The 23,194-nt window shown below is 44.5% G+C and overlaps 1 protein-coding gene across 8 annotated transcripts in view; it reads right to left on the reverse strand.

The window, feature by feature from the left end:
- Positions 1–23,194, reverse strand: part of LOC139539635 (unconventional myosin-IXb-like) — a 105,627-nt gene that overhangs the window by 24,858 nt on the left and 57,575 nt on the right. For 7 of the 8 annotated variants that reach the window (XM_071342757.1, XM_071342759.1, XM_071342754.1 and 4 more), the window contains exons 12-25: positions 22,036–22,177; positions 19,818–20,013; positions 19,196–19,271; positions 14,814–14,927; positions 13,682–13,721; positions 13,303–13,425; positions 13,108–13,188; positions 12,905–13,015; positions 12,427–12,552; positions 12,191–12,340; positions 11,793–11,950; positions 9,796–10,905; positions 9,576–9,645; positions 572–678 (exon numbers count right to left, since the gene is read on the reverse strand). In XM_071342757.1, coding sequence (XP_071198858.1) covers positions 572–678; positions 9,576–9,645; positions 9,796–10,905; positions 11,793–11,950; positions 12,191–12,340; positions 12,427–12,552; positions 12,905–13,015; positions 13,108–13,188; positions 13,303–13,425; positions 13,682–13,721; positions 14,814–14,927; positions 19,196–19,271; positions 19,818–20,013; positions 22,036–22,177 — 2,604 coding nt within the window. The remainder of the gene's footprint in view (positions 1–571; positions 679–9,575; positions 9,646–9,795; positions 10,906–11,792; positions 11,951–12,190; positions 12,341–12,426; positions 12,553–12,904; positions 13,016–13,107; positions 13,189–13,302; positions 13,426–13,681; positions 13,722–14,813; positions 14,928–19,195; positions 19,272–19,817; positions 20,014–22,035; positions 22,178–23,194) is intronic. The other variant, XM_071342756.1, reaches the window with a different exon arrangement.

A 23,194-nucleotide genomic window follows, 5' to 3' on the forward strand; every position in this document is an offset into this window, starting at 1 on the left:
TGATTACACAAGGAATAGTGTTTTCCCATGGGCTATCTGCCTCAGACCTCCGGGGTGGATGAGATCGTCTAGTGAAGGGTTTTCCTCCACAGTTACATCAGTCTCTTTACATTAACATCACACTCAAGCATCTTCCTAGGTTCCTGTCTTTTTAGCCACCGCACTTCTATATCTGCATTGCTTGCTGTTTGGGGTTTTAGGCCAAGTTTCTGTATAAGCACTTTGTGACAACTGCTGATATAAAAAGGGCTTTATAAATACATTTGATTGATCATTGGGGTTATCTGGAAGAGACCCTTAGGACATCATCATATGCATTTTAACATCCAAAACCCAAGGCATCAAACCATAATATTGGCCAACTAAGGTTCTATACCGCTAGTTCCAAAACCTATTTATGCCATGATCTACCAAAAGCTTTTGGAATGCTCTTATGACTCATCTAAAAACAAAGCCAATATTTTTAGGTCCAACCCAGTCTCTTTCACAACCCAAAACGAATCAGCCGGGACTGCTCTGTCCCCCATCCTGCTGTAAAATATCTAACATTAGTTTCCCTGAAGCAGTGTACCTCTCTGGGGTGGGCGGTAGAGTTTGGACAGTGTCCTGGTGGCCTGAGGTGTCATGGGTCCTCCTCTTCATGCTGCCCGTTGACCAATCCTCTACAGCAGACTGGAGCTGCAAGTACGAACAATAAGATCAATGTGAAGAATCAAACTATACTGTACAATTCTCATCATGTTGAGCAGGTGATTGAAAAAACTGTTTGAGGAGATGAGGCCTTGGTAAAACTTGATAGTTTCATTTGCGACAGGAAAAAGACATGACATTTCCAGCAATCAAGAATGACCCCAACCCAATATTTTTTTATTTTACCTTTATTTAACTAGGCAAGTCAGTTAAGAACAAATTCTTATTTTCAATGACGGCCTAGGAACAGTGGGTTAACTGCCTTGTTCAGGGGCAGAACTACAGATTGTCAGCTCGGGGATTCAATCTTGCATCCTTTCGGTTACTAGTCCAACGCTCTAACCACTAGGCTATCTGCCGCCCCTATATCAACCAATAGACTTCCTTGAGAACCCAACCAACTTCCAATAGACATCCATGAGAACCCAACCTACCCAACTTCCGATAGACCTCCATGACAACCCAACCTACCCAACTTCCATCAACACCCAACCTGAGGGACAATCACCTCAAAAGTTCCACTACTCATTATCCATTGCACAAATTATGGAAGAGGTTCATATAATTTTATCACCTGAAAAATACACCCATGTTCATTCCCAGCAGCACATTGTTGTTGTTGGTGGTTAAGAGGAAAACTGATTCATTATTGAGTCAAATCCTCAAAATCATTTGTGACCACTTGTTATTTAAATAGCAAATGAATCATTCAATTGGAAAATGAGAGTGGTTGTGTGTTAGCAATCCACAGGAAAGTTATCGCCCAAAAACACTGCCGAATGCAGATGCAAGTCTATAGGCACACAATTACAGTAAGAGCCTTGTAAAATGGTAAACAAGTTACTACTCATTTTTTTTGCTGCCATGGGCATGACATTAAATGTTTTATAAAATGTTGATAAAATAATATTCCTGTGTGAAATAACCCATGAAGAAACAAATTCCAAGGACCACCTCTGATAAAACCCCCAAATCATGATGGTTGACCAGAAAGGGTTTAATTGTGGGGGTTGATCAACCACTCCCAAGCCTATTGATTATGCTCCGCATTACATCTAAAGAAGTGTATGATGAGGTTAAATACTAGGGCAAAAAAGACCTGAAACTGGAGTCCAGAGATTAAGAGCCAAAGGTGTGCTAGGATGCACCAGATTGTCTCTAACGGGCAGGGCTCCGTTTCTCTGTGGTGGCAAGCTCTGCTCTGGCTTTGTGATTATACCTTATCCATGGACTTTGTCCCTTGTGGGCCCAAGCAGGCCCTTGCGCTCAAAGGGAAGCAGGTCCAATATGTCCCATCCTCCATTTCTTAACTTTTCTTAAAAGGCGACGTCTACGAGCTAGTCAACATTTGTGTTTGGAATGTTTACGGTAACGTGTTCTGACCTATTAGAGCCAGAGAAGTACAATGACACTAAGCTTTCATTCAAATGTCATGAATAAAGAATGTGATATGCTAGCTTCAACCTGTTCAGATCTGATGTGCTGCCCTCGTATTTGATGAAAATAACAGTTCATAAGAAAGGGCAAGGCACACAATGCTGCTGGGACATATGCAGCGCTTACTTTTTTGCTCTTTACTTTAAATCACTGTTTGATCTCGGATTGGAATTCAGCATTTTTACTGGTGTCTTGGTTTTGTCTTCCCCCACATTTTTCGTTCAGCTTTTCGCTTCGGACGTTTTTATCTCCTCCACCACGCACCTGTTCGGTAAGGTCGAGCGCCTCCTCTTCTACTCAGCCTCCCGACAAAGCATCCCCCAAGTGGGTGTGACACCTACTCCCGTTGCCTGCTGCACTGCTGCTTGGATCCCACCCGGCGATCTGCTCCCCATCTCCCCTGGCCTGTCTCCACCTGTCTGGTACAGATAACCCTGCCACACTCACCCCTCTCTCCCAAGCTTTCGCTTGCCTTCAGCACACACATAGATTTTGGACTGCTCTGAACTTTATGTAGGCCAATTCATTTGTGCTTTACTCATAAATGCTTTAAAATAAATTAATAAATAGTAGGCCTATACTAATTATCTCAGACTTTTATAGCCTACTGGGCTCAAAGAGCTACTCTCTCACCTTGTTTTGTTGGGGCGAGTGACTCTTTGAACTTACAATGGTTGGCTCCAAGCCGTTTTACTTTTTTGTTGTGCTTTGCGCTATTTGCTCAATGACTCCTGTTCACTTTGTTGACTATGAGTTTGCTCATTTACCCGACCGTGAAGACAGACAAAGTTTGTTCCTACACTCATGACTCTGTCTCTCGGCCTCCCATCCTACTCTAACCTTCTCCCGCCAGCTTTGTATTCATGCTACCTGATGAAATTGCAGTAAAATATGATCTTGTTGCCATCTGATGCAAATGATAAAGTCATTAAAATAATTCAACAATGCAGAGCTCGCCCTGTCCTCTCCCGTGCCCTGATTGTATTACTGCTGATGATATCTGGAAATGGTCAGTCTACTATTGCTATTGCCAATTCTGACTTGTGCTCTGATGATTTTTGCTTCACCGATTTCTGCTCTTGTAAAAGCCTGTTTTTTTTGCATGTTAACACTACTAGTTTATTACCTAAAATTGATAAATTGAAAGTGTAGGTTCACAGTTCCAATCCAGATGGTCATTACTGAGACATGGTTAAGAAAGAGTGTTCTGAACATTGATGTTCATTGACCTTTTTCTGAAGACAGATCTTCCAAAGGTGGTGGAGTGGCAATCTTTACCAAGGAACACCTTCAGTTCTCTGTTGTCTCCACCAAGTCTGTCACCAAACAATTTGATTTGCTCCCTAAATCTTTCAGATTATTACCAATCCTACAATGTAGGATTCCAAACACACAGAAAAGGCTACTCTCCTTGACGTTATACTCACAGGTATCAGTCTGGTGTTTTCTGTAATGACCTTATTGATCACTATTTTAAGGCCTGTGTTCGTAATGGCTGCTCAGTTAAATGACCTGTCCTGATTTGTCATAGACGCTTGCTGAGAAACTTTAATGAGAAAGCTTTCCTTCATGACCTGGCCTCTGTAAAGGGGTATAGAATCAGCTTGATCCCCTCTATTGAAGATACTAGGACCTTATTTTTAAAATATATTTTCAGTGGTATTATTAACAAACATGCACACAGAAAATGAGAATTAAAAGCAGGTTCAGCCTCTGGTTTGACCGTGATCTGGCAGACTTACTCCATCTCAAAAAAAAAATTTGGCGGAAGGCTCGGCACACAAATTACTTTAACGATCAGTTCTCGCTCTGTGGGTCTAACCTCAAGAAGTTCTGGAAAACGGTGAAAGACCTGGAGAATAAACCCTCCTCGTCGCAGCTGTCCATGTCCCTTAAATGCGGACAACATTAGGAGAATACACCCACCTAGGTGATTGAAAGATGAACGAGGTCCACACTCCAGTCGGTTGCAGTAATGCACCTTAAAGTTGGTTGCCAACCCAACCACCATATAAAAGCTAGAATTACTAGAAACTAACTAGGTTTCCCCTTTTATCTGTGGATACAGAGGACACACAATTTTACGTGACTCAAAATGGGTCGATATTCTACAAAAGATCCAGCTAAAAAGGGACCTTGTACATTTCAGGCAAAATAACAACCCAATGTTTATATCTCTGGAACAATTAGCTAGCAACAGCAAGCTAGCTAACTAAATGTCCATGAATGTTTCATGTGTGTTTCGACCAGTCCCCAAATTAATATATTTGGTTCAGAGTTCATTTTGATATTTCAACCTCCATGTCCTGATCACGTCTGGTGTGGCTGGACATGCGCCCGGTGGCAGGTGTAGTCTGCATGTTAAGGTTGATGATGTGGTTGTTACTGACAAGGAGCATATGGTTGAGCTCTTTAAATCACCACTTCATTAAGTCAGGATTCCTATTTGACTAAGCCATGTGTCCTTGCCCATCCAAGACTTCCTCATCTTCCAGCCCTTCTAATGCAACTAACCCTGATGCTCTGCCATCTTTTCCCCCTGCCCCGCTACACAGCATCTCCCAGCAGGCGGTCACTGAGTCTGAGGCGCTAAAGGAGCTCCATGCACTTGACCCCAAAAAACAATCTGGGTTAGATGGTTTAGATCCTTTCTTCTTTAAGGTTGCAGCCCTATCATCGCCAAACCTGTCTCTCCTATCTGAGGAGGTTCCCAGTGCTTAGAAGGCAGCAACGATGAGTCCTTTATTTAAAGGGGGAGATCAAGCTGATCCTGAACTGTTGAAGGCCAATTTCCATTTATCAAAAGTGTTGGAAAAATTTGGCAATAATCAACTGACGAGCTTTCTTGATGTCAAAATATCTCGGTCTGGTATGCAATCTGGTTTCAGCTCAGGTTACGGATATGTCACTGCAACCTTAAAGGGCCTCAATGATGTCACCATTGCCCTTAATTCTAAGCAATGTTCTGCAGCTATTTTTGACTTAGCCAAAGCTTTTGATACGTTAGACCAGGTATTCCCAGGGGTACGCGCAATGCCGTCGGCATGTGTGATTCACATAAAAAAAAAAGTTTACTACATTTTTCCCCCTTCACATTTTCAAACAGTCCAGTTATATTTTCCAGCGGGGCTATGCATTTGGGTGAGGTTTTTTTCTTGCCTGAGTAGCTTCGTTTCACTGCCAAAAATATAATTAAACCATCTAGTGTTCAGCGAAATAACACAATATCAAATACAGGTAGCCTAGTCAAATAACTAACATCCAATCACATTAACCGTTACTCTCTCGCGGGAATTCCACTAACGGTCCGTATGTAGCCAAACGTAGCTGCTGCTCATGTTGGTATCTGTACTGATGGCACAAAAACCATGAAAGGGAGACATAGTGGAGTGGTAACGCGCGTGCAGTTGCTCCCGACGCCACTTCGGTACACTGCAACATCCACTGAGAGGCTCTTGCTGCCAAGGGAATGCCTGAAACTTGAAAAATGTTTTGGACACTACAGTGAAAATGGTTAACTTGGTTAAAGCAAGCCCCTGAACTCTCATGTATTTTCTGCATTATGCAATGATATGGACAGCAACCATGTAATGCTTTTACAACATACAGAAAGAAGTGCGCTGGTTATCAAGGGGCAAAGTATTGACACGTTTTTTTGAATTGAGAGACGAGCTTAAAGTTTTCTTTACTGACCATAATTTTCACTTGTCTGACCGCTTGCATGATGACGAGTTTCTCACATGACTGGCCTATCTGGGTGATGTTTTTTCTCGCCTGAATGATCTGAATCTAGGATTACAGGGACTCTCCGCAACTATATTCAATGTGTGGGACAAAATTGAGGCTATGATTAAGACGTTGGAGCTCTTCCCCGTCATTGTATGATTTTTTATGTGCAAATGAACTCAGGCTTACGGACAATGTCAAATATGATATAGCGAAGCACCGGAGTAAGTTGGGTGCGCAATTACGCAAACGCAGGTACTTTCCCAAAACGGATGACACAAACAACTTGATTCGTTATCCCTTTCATGCCCTGCCTCCAGTCCATTTTACCGATATCTGAACAAGAGAGCCTCATCGAAATTGCAACGAGTGGTTCTGTGAAAATTTAATCAGAAGCCACTGACAGTGTTCTGGACTGGGCTGCGCTCAGAGTATCCAGCCTTGGCAAATTGCGCTGTTAAGACACTGATGCAACTGAAAACTAAATATAGGCACTGACTGTGTGGAAAATTATTTAAGACACTCTCTCCAATACAACCCAAAATTGCAGAGTTATGTGCATCCTTTCAAGCACACCCTTCTCATTAACCTGTGGTGAGTTATTCACAATTTTCGATGAACAAAGATGGCTAAATAAAGAGCAAAATTATTTATTATTATTTGTGCCCTGGTACTATAAGAGCTCTTTGTGACTTCCCACGAGCCAGTTTGTGAGAAACTCACTCATTCTTATGTTTAATTAATTTATCGTATAGTGTGTGTGGCAGGCTTACAATGATGGCAAAAAACATTTGAGAGTGTTGACCTTGGTGCTAGAGGGGGTACGCAGCTGGAGGTTGAATGTTTGAAGGGGTACGGGACTATAAAAAGTTTGGAAACCACTGCTTTAGACCGTTCCATTCATGTGGGTTGGTATTGGTGTCTCTGAAGGGTCTAGTTTGCTAACTACCTCTCTCAAAGAGTGCAATGTGTAAAGTCAGAACATCTGCTGTCTCAGCCACTGCCTGTCACCATGGGAGTACCCCAATGCTCGATCCTAGGCTCCGCGATCTTCTCAAATTACATCAACAACACAGCTCAGGCAGTAGGAAGCTCTCTCATCCATTTATATGCAGATGATAGTCTTATACCTCAGCTGGCCCCTCCCCGGATTTTGTGTTAAACGCAGTACAACACAGCTTTCTTAGTCTCCAACAAGATTTCTCTACCCTTAACCTTGTTCTGAACATCTCCAAAACAAAGGTCATGTGGTTCGGTTTGATTACTACCTCTGAGGGTTTAGAGCAGGAGTGGGCAATTCCAGGCCTCGAGGGCCTGATTGGTGTCACCGTTTTGCCCCAGCCAACACCTGACTCCAATAATCACCTAATCATGATCTTCAGTTAAGAATGCAATTTTATTAATCAGCTGTGTTTGCTAGGGATGGAGAAAAAGTGTGACACCAATCAGGCCCTTGAGGACTGGAGTTGCCCACCCCTGGTTTAGAGCTTGAGGTAGTCAACTCATACAAGTACTTGGGAGTATGGCACACTGTCCTTCTCTGAGCACATATCCAAGCTGCAGGCTAAGGTTAAATCTAGACTTGGTTTCCTCTATCGTAATCGCTCCTCTTTCACACCAGCTGCCAAACTAACCCTAATTCAGATGACCATCCTACCCATGCTAGATTACAGAGACATAATTTATAGAACGGCAGTTAAGGTTGCTCTCGAGCGGCTAGGTGTTCGGCCATCAGATATGCCACCAATGCTCCTTATAGGATACATCACTGCACTCTACACTCCTCTGTAAACTGGCCATCTCTGTATACACGGCACAAGACCCACTGGTTGATGCTTATTTATAAAACCCTGTTAGGTCTCACTCCCCCCTATTTGAGATACCTACTGCAACCCTCATCCTCCACATACACTGAACAAAAATATAAACGCAACATGTAAAGTGTTGGTCCCATCTTTCACGAGATGAAATGAAAGATCCCTGAAATGTTCCATACGCACAAAAAGCTTATTTCTCACATTAATTTGTTTACGTCCCTGTTAGTGAGCATTTCTCCTTTGCCAAGATAATCCATCCACCTGACAGGTGTGGCATATCAACAAGCTAATTAAACAGCATGATCATTACACAGATGCACCTTGTGCTGGGGACAATAAAAGGACTCTAAAATGTGCAGTTTTGTCACAACACAATCCCACAGATGTCTCAAGTTTTGAGGGAGCGTGCAACTGGCATGCTGACTGCAGGAATGTCATCCTGAGCTGTTGCCAGAGAACTGAATGTTAATTTCTCTACTATAGTCCGCCTCCAACGTCGTTTTAGAGGATTTGGCAGTACGTCCAACCGGCCTCACAACCACAGATCATGCGTAACCATGCCAGCCCAGGACCTCCACATCCTGCTTCTTCACCTGCGAGATCCTCCAAGACCAGCCACCTGGACAGCCGATGAAACTGTGGGTTTGCACAAGTGAAGAATTTATGCACAAACAGTCAAACCATCTCAGGTAAGCTCAACTGCGTGCTCGTCGTCCTCATCAGGGTCTTGAGCTTACTGCAGTTTGGTGTCGTAACCGTCTTTAGTGGGTAAATGCTCACCTTCGATGGCCACTGTGCTCTTCACGGATGAATCCCGGTTTCAACTGTACCGGGCAGATGGCACACAGTGTGTATGGCATTGCGTGTGAGAGCAGTTTGCTGATTTCAACGTTGTGAACAGAGTGCCCCTTGGTGGCGGTGGGATTATGGGAAGGGCAGGCATAAGCTACAAACAAAGACAATTGCATTTTATCGATGGCAATTTGACTGCACAGAGATACCGTGATGAGATCCACTGTCGTGCCATTCATCCGCCGCCATCACCTCATGTTTCAGCATGACAATGCATACCCCCTGGAAGCTGAAAATGTCCCAGTTCTTCCATGGCCTGCATACTTACCAGACATGTCACCCATTAAGCATGTTTGTGATGCTCCGGATCAGGATGTACAACAGTGTGTTTCAGTTCCTGCCAATACCCAGCAACTTCGCACAGCCACTGAAGAGTGGGACAACATACCACAGGTCCACAGCCTGATCAACTCTATGTAAAGGAGATATGTCATGCTGTACGAAGCAAATGGTGGTCACACCAGATACTGACTGGTTTTCTGATCCACGCCCCTACCAACAGATAAATATCTGTATTCCCAGTCAAATGAAACCCATAGCATTTATTTAAATTGACTGATTTCATTACATGTACTGTAACTCATTAAAATCATTAATTGTTGCATGTTGCGTTTATTTTTGTTCAGTGTGCACACATCCCGGGGTCGCTCCTCTTTTCAGTTCGATGCAGCTAGCGAATGGAAAGCGCTGCAAAAAAACACTCAAACTGGACAGTTTTATCGCCATCTCTACATTCAAAGACTCAATCATGGACATTCTTACTGACACTTGTGGCTGCTTCGGGTGATGTATTGTTGTCTCTACCTTTTTGCCCTTCGTGCAGTTATCTGTGCCTAACAATGTTTGTACTGTGTTTGTGCTGCTACCATGTTGTGGTGTCTCTTGTCGATGTGTTTTACTTTGCCCCCATAGGAGGCCTTTTGCCTCTTAGTAGGCCATCATTGTAAATAAGAATTTGTTCTTAATTGACTTGCCTAGTTAAATATAAGCAAAATGAAAAAATATGATTTTTTTCCCAAAGAAATGGTGGTTATAATAGTATAGCAATGTTACCTCTCTGTTGGAAGTGGCACCAGAATTGTCCGAGCCAGGGGACACCGTATCAAGAGAGTTTCCACCACTCCTGGAAATAAACGGAGACAGATGTAAAATTCATAATCATAACTGGGGGAATCCTCTGGTCTTTTCTCATGTTGCAGAGACAATGATATCCTAAAGCAAGTATAACTCATTAATATTACTGTAGATATCACAAGGATATGGAATGTCGTACGGTGAATGATTTTTCCTCCTGTCCTTGCTGTGGTCGTCAGGACTGGTGTACTCTGGTTGTCGTCCATCAGTCTTCTTCCCCTTCCATTTCTCTGCCTTCTCCTTGATGGTGCCCTGTTGGCTGTAGCGAACCAGATTGCCTGGACCCAGGACCTCATTATGGCCGTTCCTGTCATCCATTGGTTCGGGGGGGTTCAGGCGTAAGGTGCTGGGGCGTACAGGTGCAGGGGTGTGGGAGGTGGCTTTGGCTTCTTTCTTCCAGGCTACAAAGGTGTACTGGTCCAGTTCCTTGCTGTCCGCCCGCTCGGCCCGCTCTTTTGGCTTGACCTCGGCTCGGCTGGCTGCCTCCTGACCTTTGATCTTAGGGACAGGCTCCTCCTTGGTGGCTGCCAAGGCGACCCGCTCACTCTCCCGCTGGCTATGCTCCAGGCCCCGCTGGCGCCGCTGTTCTCTCTTCTCCTGGCTCCTGGAGACCTGCGACCTGTGTGCCTCCACAGCAGCCTGAGCCCCATTGTCTTTTTCTGGTGACTGGGGGGCAGCTTCCTCCATGGTCCCCTCCTCCTCCTCAGGCTCCTTGGAGTGGGCTTCCTCCGGTTCCTCCACAGCCTGGCTCTCCTCCTCCAGCTGGGGCCCAGCCTCAGCCTGTGTACCGTTGCCCTCATCAGGCTGGAAGACTGTAGAAGCATCCCCCATGTCCACCTCCTCAGGAGGTGAAGTAGCTGCAGCCTCTGCAGCTTCTGCCTCCTCCCTCTGCTTCTCCTTGTCCTGGACAGGCACTTTATCCTCATGTTGGCTCGCATCTAGAGTTCTTTCAGCTGCCACCTGTGCCTCTGGCTCCTCCTGTGTCTCAGGTTCCTTGTTGACACTTTCTGCCTGCCTCAGCCTTGCCTCCTCCCTCGCCCTCCATTCCGCTGCCTCCTGCACTGCCTCTTTCTTTCTCCTAAATGCTTCTTCCTCTGCTTCCATTTCCAGTCGGGCTGCCTCCTCTTCTGCCTCTCTCGCTAGCCTGGCTGCCTCTTCCTCCGCCCTCTTCCTGGCTTCCTCTGCTTCCTCTTCTTTCTTCCTGGCCTCCTCCTCCCTTTTCCTCCTCTCCTCCCGTATTGAATGGCACCTGTTAAGTTCAACATGATTCAGTAGTGGTTCAACATTCATATGACAATGTTAGGCATCTCTGGGAATTTCCAAGCATTTGTATAGCATTTTCTATACAAGCCATAGGTTGTTTCCGAGGTAAGAGATGATGTGCGATGAATATGTTGTTTTTTAAAGGCCCAACGCAGACGCTTTTATCTCAAGTACCTTAGTGTGATTGTTTTCAATTAAAATGGTAAAAAAGAAACAAAAATAGGTTCTTAGCATAGAACAATTTCTCAAGAAGAATTTTGCTAGGACTGTCTGGGAGTGGTCTGAGTGGAAAACTGAAAACTAGCGGTTATTAGCAGAGGTTTGAAACTCTCTTTTTGTCCATTTAACTAATTTACAGCCTGGTGATGGTCATCAGGCAGGCCAAAACTTCATCCCACCAAAACAGGCTGAAATTTCAGGTGGTCTTTTCAAACAGCTCTTACACTAAAAGGGCATTATTATAATTTACACAATTTCACAGTATTATTCTAACCACAGTGTGGAAATGTATATAAAAACACAGAACTCCACTGGGCCTTTAAGGTTAGGAAAATGTGCAATGTATAGTGCCACTTTTTAGGATGTCAATATAAATGAATGCAATGTGGTTGTTTGTAATCTTGTCGATCTTTTAATCATTATATGTGTTATTTGTTTTTACCTCGGAGGAACACTTTGGAAACAAGTGTTTTAATTAAAACTTTTAAGTGCTATCCTCTGGGTCCACATTGTACATTTTGTTGTATATGTCTTTAACCCAAATAAATTCAATTCAACTAAGTCAGTGTTTACCGGTAACTCAAAGCATTTCACACTTTATAAATACTACACTAAGCAATGAATGTATTTCAGTGGTGTGGCCTCGTGCTGTACCTCCTCCGTGCGGAGTGTCCTCTGGCCAGAGCCTGGATCTTCATGATGCTGGTATGCCTGCGGAGGTACTCTGACCTCTGTCTGGAGCCCTTCCACACAGCCTGGATCAGCGTGGCTGCCTGACACTGCCGTTCCTTGCGGCGTCTACGCCACGCATGCTGGGAGGGATGAACACGGGCAAGAACAAATTATTACCCTGACATATATTACCAAACAGAACTAATTTATTCCCCATCTGCAGGAATATGATTGTCTCAAAGGATGGATATTGGACAATTTCTATGTATTTCTTTGTAAGAAATAGATATTGAAAATACTAGATTTCTAGGCATTTTGTATGAGGAAAAGTCGCATCTTTGAGCTGACATCTGTACAGGACGGGTTATCACACAGCTTACCTGGAGGAACATGGCCGCCTGTCTCATCTCCAGGAAGTACCTCCTCTCCAGGCGGGCCCTGAACCAGTACTGCAGGAAGATGATCTTACGCATCACGTCCTTGTGTAGCGTGTCCTGCAGCTGCTGACGCTCCAGCTCCTTCAGGTAAACCTGAGGATCGCAATTTAATTCAAGACAATTAAAAGGCAATTAAAATGTATTTCTGTGAGGAAAATGTGGAGGTGAGCTTGTCTTACCTTGGTTTTTCCTATCTGGTAAGTGGTGTGGTCGAGCGCCATCCTCTGGAACAGGGCCGAGATGTCCTCTGGCTTGGAGGCTGTAGCATTCTTGGGCAGCAACACTCGGAATTGCTCAATGAATTCCTACAGGTACACATTTATAATAGCTATTTTGTTTTGACAGACATTGCTCAATAAAAATGTTCCTTCTAACATGCAAGAAATAAAGAATATGTTTCACGGAGGACCGAGTGTCTGCGGGTTTTCGCTCCTCCCTTGTAATTAGTAAGGAACTCTCCTCACCTTGTTGTCTAGGGCTTAATTGAAGGGAAAAATCTAAAACCTGCAGACACTCGGCCCTCCGTGGAATGAGTTTGACAACCTTGATATAAAGCAATTATTTTCATTGGTAAACAATGAATGTCAAGTATCAACAACAGATATTGTTTCAGACATTGCTTCTGGCTGTCTGAGTTATTAAAGAGGTGCACTGTACTTGGAATGTGTACTTGGCTCCATAGCCAGACCTCCGGATGCGAACCGTCTCTAGCATGCCCGTGTAGTGCAGCTGCTGCAGCACCAGGGTCTCGTTCAGACACATCTCCTTCTGCACACACACAGCACATCATTAGAGGGACTCATCATAATCATTTATCATCATCATCTTGGTTGTACATAATAGAAAAAAAGGGGCGTTACCTTCTCAGAGTTGGAGCGAATACAGCGGATGAAGAAGGGTTCTGCTCTGCCCAAAGTCTCCAGCAGTTTAGTCAGAGAGGTCTGTCAATGTAAAAAGGATTTCATATCAATGAGACTAACTTCAATAAAGTCCTGCATCTGCACTGTTTGTTAGTGGCTGTCTGGCTGCTGTATTTGATGGTGAGATCAGCTGACCTGGAACTGAGCACTAATGCTGGGAGTCTTCTTCTTCTTGTTGAGGTGCAGCAGAGACTTGGCGGTGCGGTCGTGGAGGGTCCGACCCACAATGAACTTCAGGGAGCGAGAGTCCAACAGGCTCTAAGGAACAGCATCAACATCACAGAGTTCTAAACGTCTGCAGACACCACCTCAGTGTCGCTGATACTCTCGGATGATTAAAATGTTATATTTTGAAACATTTCTATTAGATAATTTAGTGATCAAGATCTGAGATAATGAAGAAATACGAATAATTTCAGGTGGTCGGAAGTCATATTTACAGGTCATGTGTCAGATTGTATGTATGTATGTAGGAGTGGATGTAGCTGGCGTATGTATGATACTGTAAGTTTACCTTAGGTATGATCTGTTTCTGCTTGGCATTCTTGTTTTTCCTGTGGGAGAGGGAGAGGTTAGTGAGACGGGCTCAGCACAGCGATGTCGCTGAGGAGGTCTAGTGGTGAGCGCGTTGGGGGGTGAGCCGTGTTGTTAGTATGGTGTGTCATTCTCAGTCAGTGAGGCGTGAGGGCTTGCACCTGGAGTATGGGTGGGATGACGGACGGACAGACACACGGATGGGAGAATCCAGCCAAACAATCAGACAGCCTGGATGAGACCCATAGGGCTTATAGGAGTAGGATACCTGTTCCTCCAGCTATCTTGTTTTCATCATATCAGCCTTGGATTTATAGTGGAACAGTTGCTATGTGCCAACTAAATGATTTCAGCCTTGGGTTTATTACAGTGTGTCATTTGTGCGGTCAACACTGCACACACATTTTTCGAGGGAGACTTGTTTCTTCACTGTGTTAAATACTTGTATATCTTATACCCAACAGCCATTGTTCTATATATGTTAAAACAAGCTATGATTTCCAACAAACTTTTGGGTTCTTTTAGACTTCACATTCTTAAACAGTTTAATCTAGAAGCCAATGCATTCATGTGAGTAATGTTTGTTCATGCAGCAGCTGTGCTATTGAGGCCATCATTGTATCCTCAGATTTCATCAAGTCCTCTATCTCCATTATAGCCCATATGGGCAACAGCCTCGCTGCATTACAACATCAGCCTCATGCTAATCAACATCACATTGGAAGCCAGTCTCTATGGGCTTTGCAGTCCACTATCACGAGCAGACTAGTGTTGTTTTCAGCCATCTGCAAATAACTAGGATTCATGTTTTTCCATGAGGTTTCGTCTCAAAACAGCCAATTACCCAGCCTGTGTCTTAAACTGTCTGTCACGTGTTGAGCGTGAGAGATTAGGAATTATGTCTTCTAGCTGAATACATAATTCTGTTTCCAGTTTTGGACTAGGATAAAAAAAATCTTAGTCAAATCAGGTGTTCTAGTACTGGCCTGGAACAAAGATTTGCATCTAAGGGGATGCCTCAGCCCCCAGGAGGACTGAGGTTGAGCACTGTTAAAGCTGGGTTAGACCACGGTAGGCCAAGCTGGGCTGAGCTGAAGGGGCTACAGACTCACTGAAGGAGGTGTCGAGGGAACCGCAGGCGACCCCAGGACTGCAGCAGTTTGCGAGGGTCCTCACCGTCCAGCTGCAAGTCCTTAATGGAGCTGATTATCTGGGCATGCATGTCCCTGAATCAACCCAGCAAGGGCCACAGTGGGTGAGGAGGATGGAGGGTAAGAGACAGTGGGAGGAGACGGGAAGGGGTGTTGGGCATGGGGCATAAGGGGAGGACAGGGGGGGGGGGGGGTAGAAACACTGCTGTCAGGACACCTCAAAAGACAGAAAACACCCCACCACCAAAGAGCCTGCTTCCCAAGAGAAACACACCAACAGACCAGTTAGAGGTCTGAAGTTGAGATCATGTAAAACTGGTGTTTAATGCTGCTTCAGTTCAGACCATCCAGCCATGGCTAAAGCAAGTGTAGAAAGACAGAGGTTGTGTTCTCTCACACCATACCTGTAAGTAAGTACTGTGAGCATGCATTCCTGAATCAAAGCTTCACTGGTTGATGTATTTTATCCATAATGGTGTTACACTGCTGCGGACTAGGATTGGTCATTGGACTGGTGTTATACTAGTGGTGAATAGGAGAGACTGTTGTTGTTAAGAGGGCATATTGGCCATATATCACAAACCCCTGAGTTACTTTATTGACATTATAAACTGGTTACCAACGTAATTATAGCAATAAAAATACATGTTGTCAAACCTGTGGTATATACGGTCTGATATACCACAGCTGTCAGCCAATCAGCATTCAGGGCTCGAACAACGCAGTTTATAATATCCTACTTACATCTGATCAATAAACCAAAAGGAGGTCCGGCAGGAAGGGCTGGGCCGTAAGTAAAAGGTACCGTAGACAAACTAGCCCAGTCCAAAACCAGCCCCTAAAAGCCCTGACCTCTTCAGTATTTTTAGGTCTGAAAGAACCAGATAGGTGGAAGCACAATGGAGGAGCCTCCCCAAAGCCTAGGTGGAGCTATCCCCATATTGGTTACACCTATCAGATCTATAGAAACACATAAGGGGTACGGCCTAAGGAAGGTGCTAGGGGTGGTGTTTTGCTTACTGCTCAGTTCCTCTCTGGGAATGCTCATATTAGGACAGGGGATTTTGGTCCATTTAGACACTACAATTATGTTATCCTCGAACTTTCTCCAAAGGAAATTGTTTATTACATATCCTCTCTCATCACAACTACTCCAGGACATGAGATGTATAGCACTTTCCCTGACCTGATTCATGTACCAAACTTTACTACTACTATGTATTAGTGTGCACATGTTCTTAATGCTGTACTATCATACACTGCTCAAAAAAATAAAGGGAACACTTAAACAACACAATGTAACTCCAAGTCAATCACACTTCTGTGAAATCAAACTGTTCACTTAGGAAGCAACACTGATTGACAATAAATTTCACATGCTGTTGTGCAAATGGAATAGACAAAAGGTGGAAATTATAGGCAATTAGCAAGACACCCCCAATAAAGGAGTGGTTCTGCAGGTGGTGACCACAGACCACTTCTCAGTTCCTATGCTTCCTGGCTGATGTTTTGGTCACTTTTGAATGCTGGCGGTGCTTTCACTCTAGTGGTAGCATGAGACGGAGTCTACAACCCACACAAGTGGCTCAGGTAGTGCAGCTCATCCAGGATGGCACATCAATGCGAGCTGTGGCAAGAAGGTTTGCTGTGTCTGTCAGCGTAGTGTGCAGAGCATGGAGGCACTACCAGGAGACAAGCCAGTACATCAGGAGACGTGGAGGAGGCCGTAGGAGAGCAACAACCCAGCAGCAGGACCGCTACCTCCGCCTTTGTGCAAGGAGGAGCACTGCCAGAGCCCTGCAAAATGACCTCCAGCAGGCCACAAATGTGCATGTGTCAGCATATGGTCTCACAAGGGTTCTGAGGATCTCATCTCGGTACCTAATGGCAGTCATGCTACCTCTGGCGAGCACATGGAGGGCTGTGCGGCCCCACAAAGAAATGCCACCCCACACCATGACTGACCCACCGCCAAACCGATCATGCTGGAGGATGTTGCAGGAAGCAGAACGTTCTCCACGGCGTCTCCAGACTCTGTCACGTCTGTCACATGTGCTCATGTGCTCAGTGTGAACCTGCTTTCATCTGTGAAGAGCACAGGGCGCCAGTGGCGAATTTGCCAATGTTCTCTGGCAAATGCCAAACGTCCTGCACGGTGTTGGGCTGTAAGCGCAACCCCCACCTGTGGACGTCGGGCCCTCATACCACCCTCATGGAGTCTGTTTCTGACCGTTTGAGCAGACACATGCACATTTGTGGCCTGCTGGAGGTCATTTTGCAGGGCTCTGGCAGTGCTCCTCCTTGCACAAAGGCGGAGGTAGAGGTCCTGCTGCTGGGTTGTTGCCCTCCTCCACGTCTCCTGATGTACTGGCTTGTCTCCTGGTAGCGCCTCCATGCTCTGGACACTACGCTGACAGACACAGCAAACCTTCTTGCCACAGCTCGCATTGATGTGCCATCCTGGATGAGCTGCACTACCTGAGCCACTTGTGTGGGTTGTAGACTCCGTCTCATGCTACCACTAGAGTGAAAGCACCGCCAGCATTCAAAAGTGACCAAAACATCAGCCAGGAAGCATAGGAACTGAGAAGTGGTCCGTGGTCACCACCTGCAGAATCACTCCTTTATTGGGGGTGTCTTGCTAATTGCCTATAATTTCCACCTTTTGTCTATTCCATTTGCACAACAGCATGTGAAATGTATTGTCAGTGTTGCTTCCTAAGTGGACAGTTTGATTTCACAGAAGTGTGATTGACTTGGAGTTACATTGTGTTGTTTAAGTGTTCCCTTTATTTTTTTGAGCAGTGTATATTAGTGTGCACAGCCTTGCCAGTTTCCTCCCAGTAATGAGTAAATAATCAGAGCATGCAGCACTAACACCTTCCTGTGTTCTACACTAACCATAATAAACCTGGATGAAGAGGCAGATTACCATGGGCGAGAGAGGGAGAGAAACAGAGAGCGAGAAAGGGGGGGAAATAGAGGAGAGAAATAGAGAGAAAGGAGGAAGAGAATATGAACAAGATGCAGCCTGTCGATGATTAGAAAGGACAATGTTTGCAGTGTTTCGATGTTTCTATTAAGTTTATTTCTGTAGTCTGGCTGCTTTCCTTTCCAAACTAAAGAAATATATGCCTGCTGCAAACCTTCATGAAGTAACCACCCCCCGGGTGCACGTTTTGGTTTTTGCCCTAGCATTTCACAGCTGGCTCAAATAACCAACCCATCATCGAGCTTTGATTATTTGAATCAGCTGTGTAGTGCTATGGCAAAAAACAGCTTGTGAAGATGTCTTTGATGGCCTCTAGGGGGCGCTTGTTGGAGTGATCAAAGTAGATAAGTAGATAGGCTTCTATGCTGTCTGTGGAAGGGAGAGAAACGCACTCGGGGTCACCCAGGTGCAAGGGAAACAACACAGAGGCCAGGATGAGATGAAGGAGGATTCTTCAGATATACATATAATTCTATTTCTATGGATTTTACTAAACTGATGTCATACAAGAGACCAGGAAGCACACAAGCCAACTGTTTCAATAGTTTCATTCAGTTCCAATTACTAGAGGCTTAGGGAGAGTTCCATTTGTCTCCCAGTACGGATACACTTCCTGAAGAATCTTGTGATTTTTATGATATTACCGTCTGAGTCTTCTTCATGTCATCCTAGGTGCAGGGACATTGGATAAGTCCACTGTACGGATGCTCACCCTGTCATTTGTCATCTTTGAGACAAACACATTTTTTTAAAGACCTATATAAATACAATTTGATTGATTGACTGATTATCCAATCTTCAACTTGTTCTCCATGAGGAACCCCAATCAGGCAAAGTGATTTAAATTATTCTGGTTAATCCCAATTACAATTTTCCATTTTTATAGTATAGATTAATTAGACGACTTGGTCTTGGATCAAGTTAGTAGGGTTGTGGATTTCTGATGGAAGAATAGTCCTTGGGCTTTAGCTCCACGTGTGCACTGGTAGATTGTAACCACTGAATTCCTGCCTATCTGAAGTGTGCCTCAGGGGACAGAGAGACCCATCTGTCAATCACATGACATCACACCCAAAACAACAGTGGCGGAGAGGAAGAAGGCCCGTTTCCCAACCCTCCCATAATATGTTTCAAGATCCACACTAACATACTATCTAGTATACATGGCTAGGGCCAGGAGTTATTGCTGCACGCTTGACCTGACCAGGAAAATAAAACAGGCGGGCCCTATGCATGGCCAATGCATCACTTCTTAAGTGGGATGGAAGTGGGGATATTGGGACAAATGTAGTTTACCTTCTTCCCTGTGTGTACCTCAGTCAGAGAGCTATGTGGTGGATCTGGGTCTTACCTGTACATTCTCTCTACAGGCGTGTTGGACCTCTGCAGCTCCCCCAAAGGAGTCCTGGAAGTAGGGCGCTGCACACCTAATGAACAAACACAGAAAAGCACCCCCAGACAGACAGGAACACAGACAAACATAACATTAGATGCCTAAAGGCTCTACGAGGACAGAAGACTGGTCCCCATGACTACTGCTTGTCAAATGAATAAAAATAATCCAGTTGAGTACTTTCAGAGGCCAACTCCCTGTTTAGTATTTCCTTGATTTAATTTAACGAGACACTTTTCTCATCTAGTCAACACAACAAATAGACTGGCAGATTGAGGCTTATGGGAAAAATGGAAATTCAAGGCTACCATGAGCAACTAATTTCTAAGTAGCAGACAGCTGTATCAATACTCTGTCAGCCATACACTGTGCCAGTTGTGTACTATATATATATAGTACACAACTGGCACAGTGTATGGCTGACAGAGTATTGATACAGCTGTCTGCTACTTAGAAATTAGTTGCTCATGGTAGCCTTGAATTTCCATTTTTCCCATAAGCCTCAATCTGATATATATATATAAATATATAATATAGTCATCTTCCCACTTTTCTACAGTGCAAGGTGTATATATTCGACCTGCGTTCTTGGCAGCCCAGCGGCGTCCAGCCTCGTTGAAGGCAGCCATGCCTCTGATGGTGGCTCGCAGGATGCCCCAGCGGAACATGGCCACCGGGTCCATCCCAATCAGCTGACGCACGTAGGCCCGGTCACTGCTCCGCAGCAGAGCCACGATGTCTGGACGCATGTGGTCCGTGTTCTTCTCCCGGAAGTCCTGCCAAGAAGAGTCATAGGAGTGGGTTTGCATGCCGAGGTCGTTTTAGACTATCCACTAAGACGCTGTTTGTAATCAGTCTGACACAGGAGGGGGCCGCCGAGTGGTGCAGTGGTCTAAGGCACTGCATCTCAGTGCAGAGGTGTCCCTACAGTCCCTGGTTCAATTCCAGGCTGTATCACATCCGGCCGCAATTGGCCCAGCGTCATCCGGGTTTGGCTGGGGTAAGCCGTCATGGTAAATAAGACTTTGTTCTTAACTGACTTACCTAGTTAAATAAAGGTTAAATAAAATAAAAATGAATAGTGGAAGCTTTGTCATGAATGAGTAATAACTTTCTGAACAACAATAATAATGCTGTCAATAACAATGAAGAGCTACACAAATACAAGAAACCTCCCTCAACCCCCTAGACATTACAGTTGAAGTCGGAAGTTTACATACACTTAGGTTGGAGTCATTAAAACTCGTTTTTCAACCACTCCACAAATTTCTTGTTAATAAACTAGTTTTGGCAAGTCGGTTAAGACCTCTACTTTGTGCATAACACAAGTCATTTCTCCAACAATTGTTAACAGACAGATTATTTCACTCTATCACAAATCCAGTGGGTCAAAAGTGCACATACACTAAGTTGACTGTGCCTTTAAACAGCTTAGAAAAATCCAGAAAATGATGTCATGGCTTTAGAAGGTTCTAATAGGCTAAAAGACATAATTTGAGTCAATTGGAGGTGTATCTGTGGATGTATTTCAAGGCCTACCGTCAAACTCGGTGCCTCTTTGCTTGACATCATGGGAATATCAAAAGAAATTAGCCAAGACCTCAGATTTTTTTTTGTAGAACTCCACAAGTCTGGTTCATCCTTGGGAGCAATTTTCAAACGCCTGAAGGTACCACGTTCATCTGTACAAACAATAGTACGCAAGTATAAACACCACGGGACCACTAAGCCGTCATACCGCTCAGGAAGGAGAAGGCTCTGTCTCCTAGAGATGAACGTACTTTGGTGCGAAAAGTGCAAATCAACTCCAGAACAACAGCAAAGGACCTTGGGAAGATGCTGGAGAAAACAGGTACAAAAGTATTTCTATCCACAGTAAAACGAGTCCTATATCGACATAACCTGAAAGGCCGCTCAGCAAGGAAGAAGCCACTGCTCCAAAACCACCATAAAAAAGCCAGACTAGGGTTTGCAACTGCACATGGGGACAAAGATTGTACTTTTTGGAGAAATGTCCTCTGGTCTGATGAAGCAAAAATAGAACTGTTTGGCCATAATGACCATCGTTATGTTTGGAGGAAAAAGGGGGAGGCTTACAAGCCGAAAAACACCATCCCAACCGTGAAGCACGGGGGTGGCAGCATCATGTTGTGGGGGTGCTTTGCTGCAGGAGGGACTAGTGCACTTCACAAAATAGTTGGCATCATGAGGAAGGACAATTATGTGGATATATTGACGCAACATCTCAAGACATCGGTCAGGAAGTTAAAGCTTGGTCGCAAATGGGTCTTCCAAATGGACAATGACCCCAAGCATACTTCCAAAGTTGTGGCAAAATGGCTTTAAGGACAACAAAGTCAAGGTATTGGAGGGGCCATCAGAAAGCCCTGCCCTCAATCCTATAGAAAATCTGTGGGCAGAACTGAAAAAGCTTGTGCGAGCAACGAGGCCTACAAACCTGACGTTTGACCCAAGATAAACAATTTAAAGGCAATGCTACCAAATACTAATTGAGTGTATGTAAACTTCTGACCCACTCTGGAATGTGATGAAAGAAATAAAAGCTGAAATAAATAATTCTCTACTATTATTCTGACATTTCACATTCTTAAAATAAAGTGGTGATCCTAACTGACCTAAGACAGGGAATTTTTTACTAGGATTAAATGTCAGGAATTGTGAAAAACAGTTTAAATGTATTTGGCTAAGGTGTTTGTAAACTTCTGACTTCAACTGTACATTACAGTAAACAGGGAACCTGTGACTGTGTTTGGGGGTGGATGTTCATTCATCCCTACCTTGATCTGGTACTTGACCTTCCCAGCGAAGTGTCGGATGACGAAGGCAGGCTCCATGACAGGCGTGGGCACAAAGTACTTCTTCCCTTGGTGCTGCTGCTTGAACTTGGCCAGCAGGGTCTCGTCAGTGGCACGGGGGAAACTGGAGAGCAAGAGGAGGAGAGAAAAAGTGAGTGAAGGGGGAAAGAGAATAAAGTGATAGATTCACCACATTAACTTTTATCTCATCTAACATGTAAATATACTGTCAATCGTAGCAAAGTAATGAACACTATCTTTAGGTTGCAGTAATTAAAAAGCAAAACATATGGAATATACAGTGGGGAGAACAAGTATTTGATACACTGCTGATTTTGCAGATTTTCCTACTTACAAAGCATGTAGAGGTCTGTAATTTTTATCATAGGTACACTTCAACTGTGAGAGACGGAATCTAAAACAAAAATCCTGAAAATCACATTGTATGATTTTTAAGTAATTAATTAGCATTTTATTGCATGACATAAGTATTTGATACATCAGAAAAGCAGAACTTAATATTTGGTACAGAATCCTTTGTTTGCAATTACAGAGATCATACGTTTCCTGTAGTTCTTGACCAGGTTTGCACACACTGCAGCAGGGATTTTGGCCCACTCCTCCATACAGACCTTCTCCAGATCCTTCAGGTTTCGGGGCTGTCGCTGGGCAATACGGACTTTCAGCTCCCTCCAAAGATTTTCTATTGGGTTCAGGTCTGGAGACTGGCTAGGCCACTCCAGGACCTTGAGATGCTTCTTACGGAGCCACTCCTTAGTTGCCCTGGCTGTGTGTTTTGGGTCGTTGTCATGCTGGAAGACCCAGCCACGACCCATCATCAATGCTCTTACTGAGGGAAGGAGGTTGTTGGCTAAGATCTCGCAATACATGGCCCCATCCATCCTCCCCTCAATACGGTGCAGTCGTCCTGTCCCCTTTGCAGAAAAGCATCCCCAAAGAATGATGTTTCCACCTCCATGCTTCACGGTTGGGATGGTGTTCTTGGGGTTGTACTCATCCTTCTTCTTCCTCCAAACACGGCGAGTGGAGTTTAGACCAAAAAGCTCTATTTTTGAATCATCAGACCACATGACCTTCTCCCATTCCTCCTCTGGATCATCCAGATGGTCATTGGCAAACT

The sequence above is a fragment of the Salvelinus alpinus genome, chromosome 15 (genome assembly GCF_045679555.1).
Source record: "Salvelinus alpinus chromosome 15, SLU_Salpinus.1, whole genome shotgun sequence".
Taxonomy (NCBI): domain Eukaryota; kingdom Metazoa; phylum Chordata; class Actinopteri; order Salmoniformes; family Salmonidae; genus Salvelinus; species Salvelinus alpinus.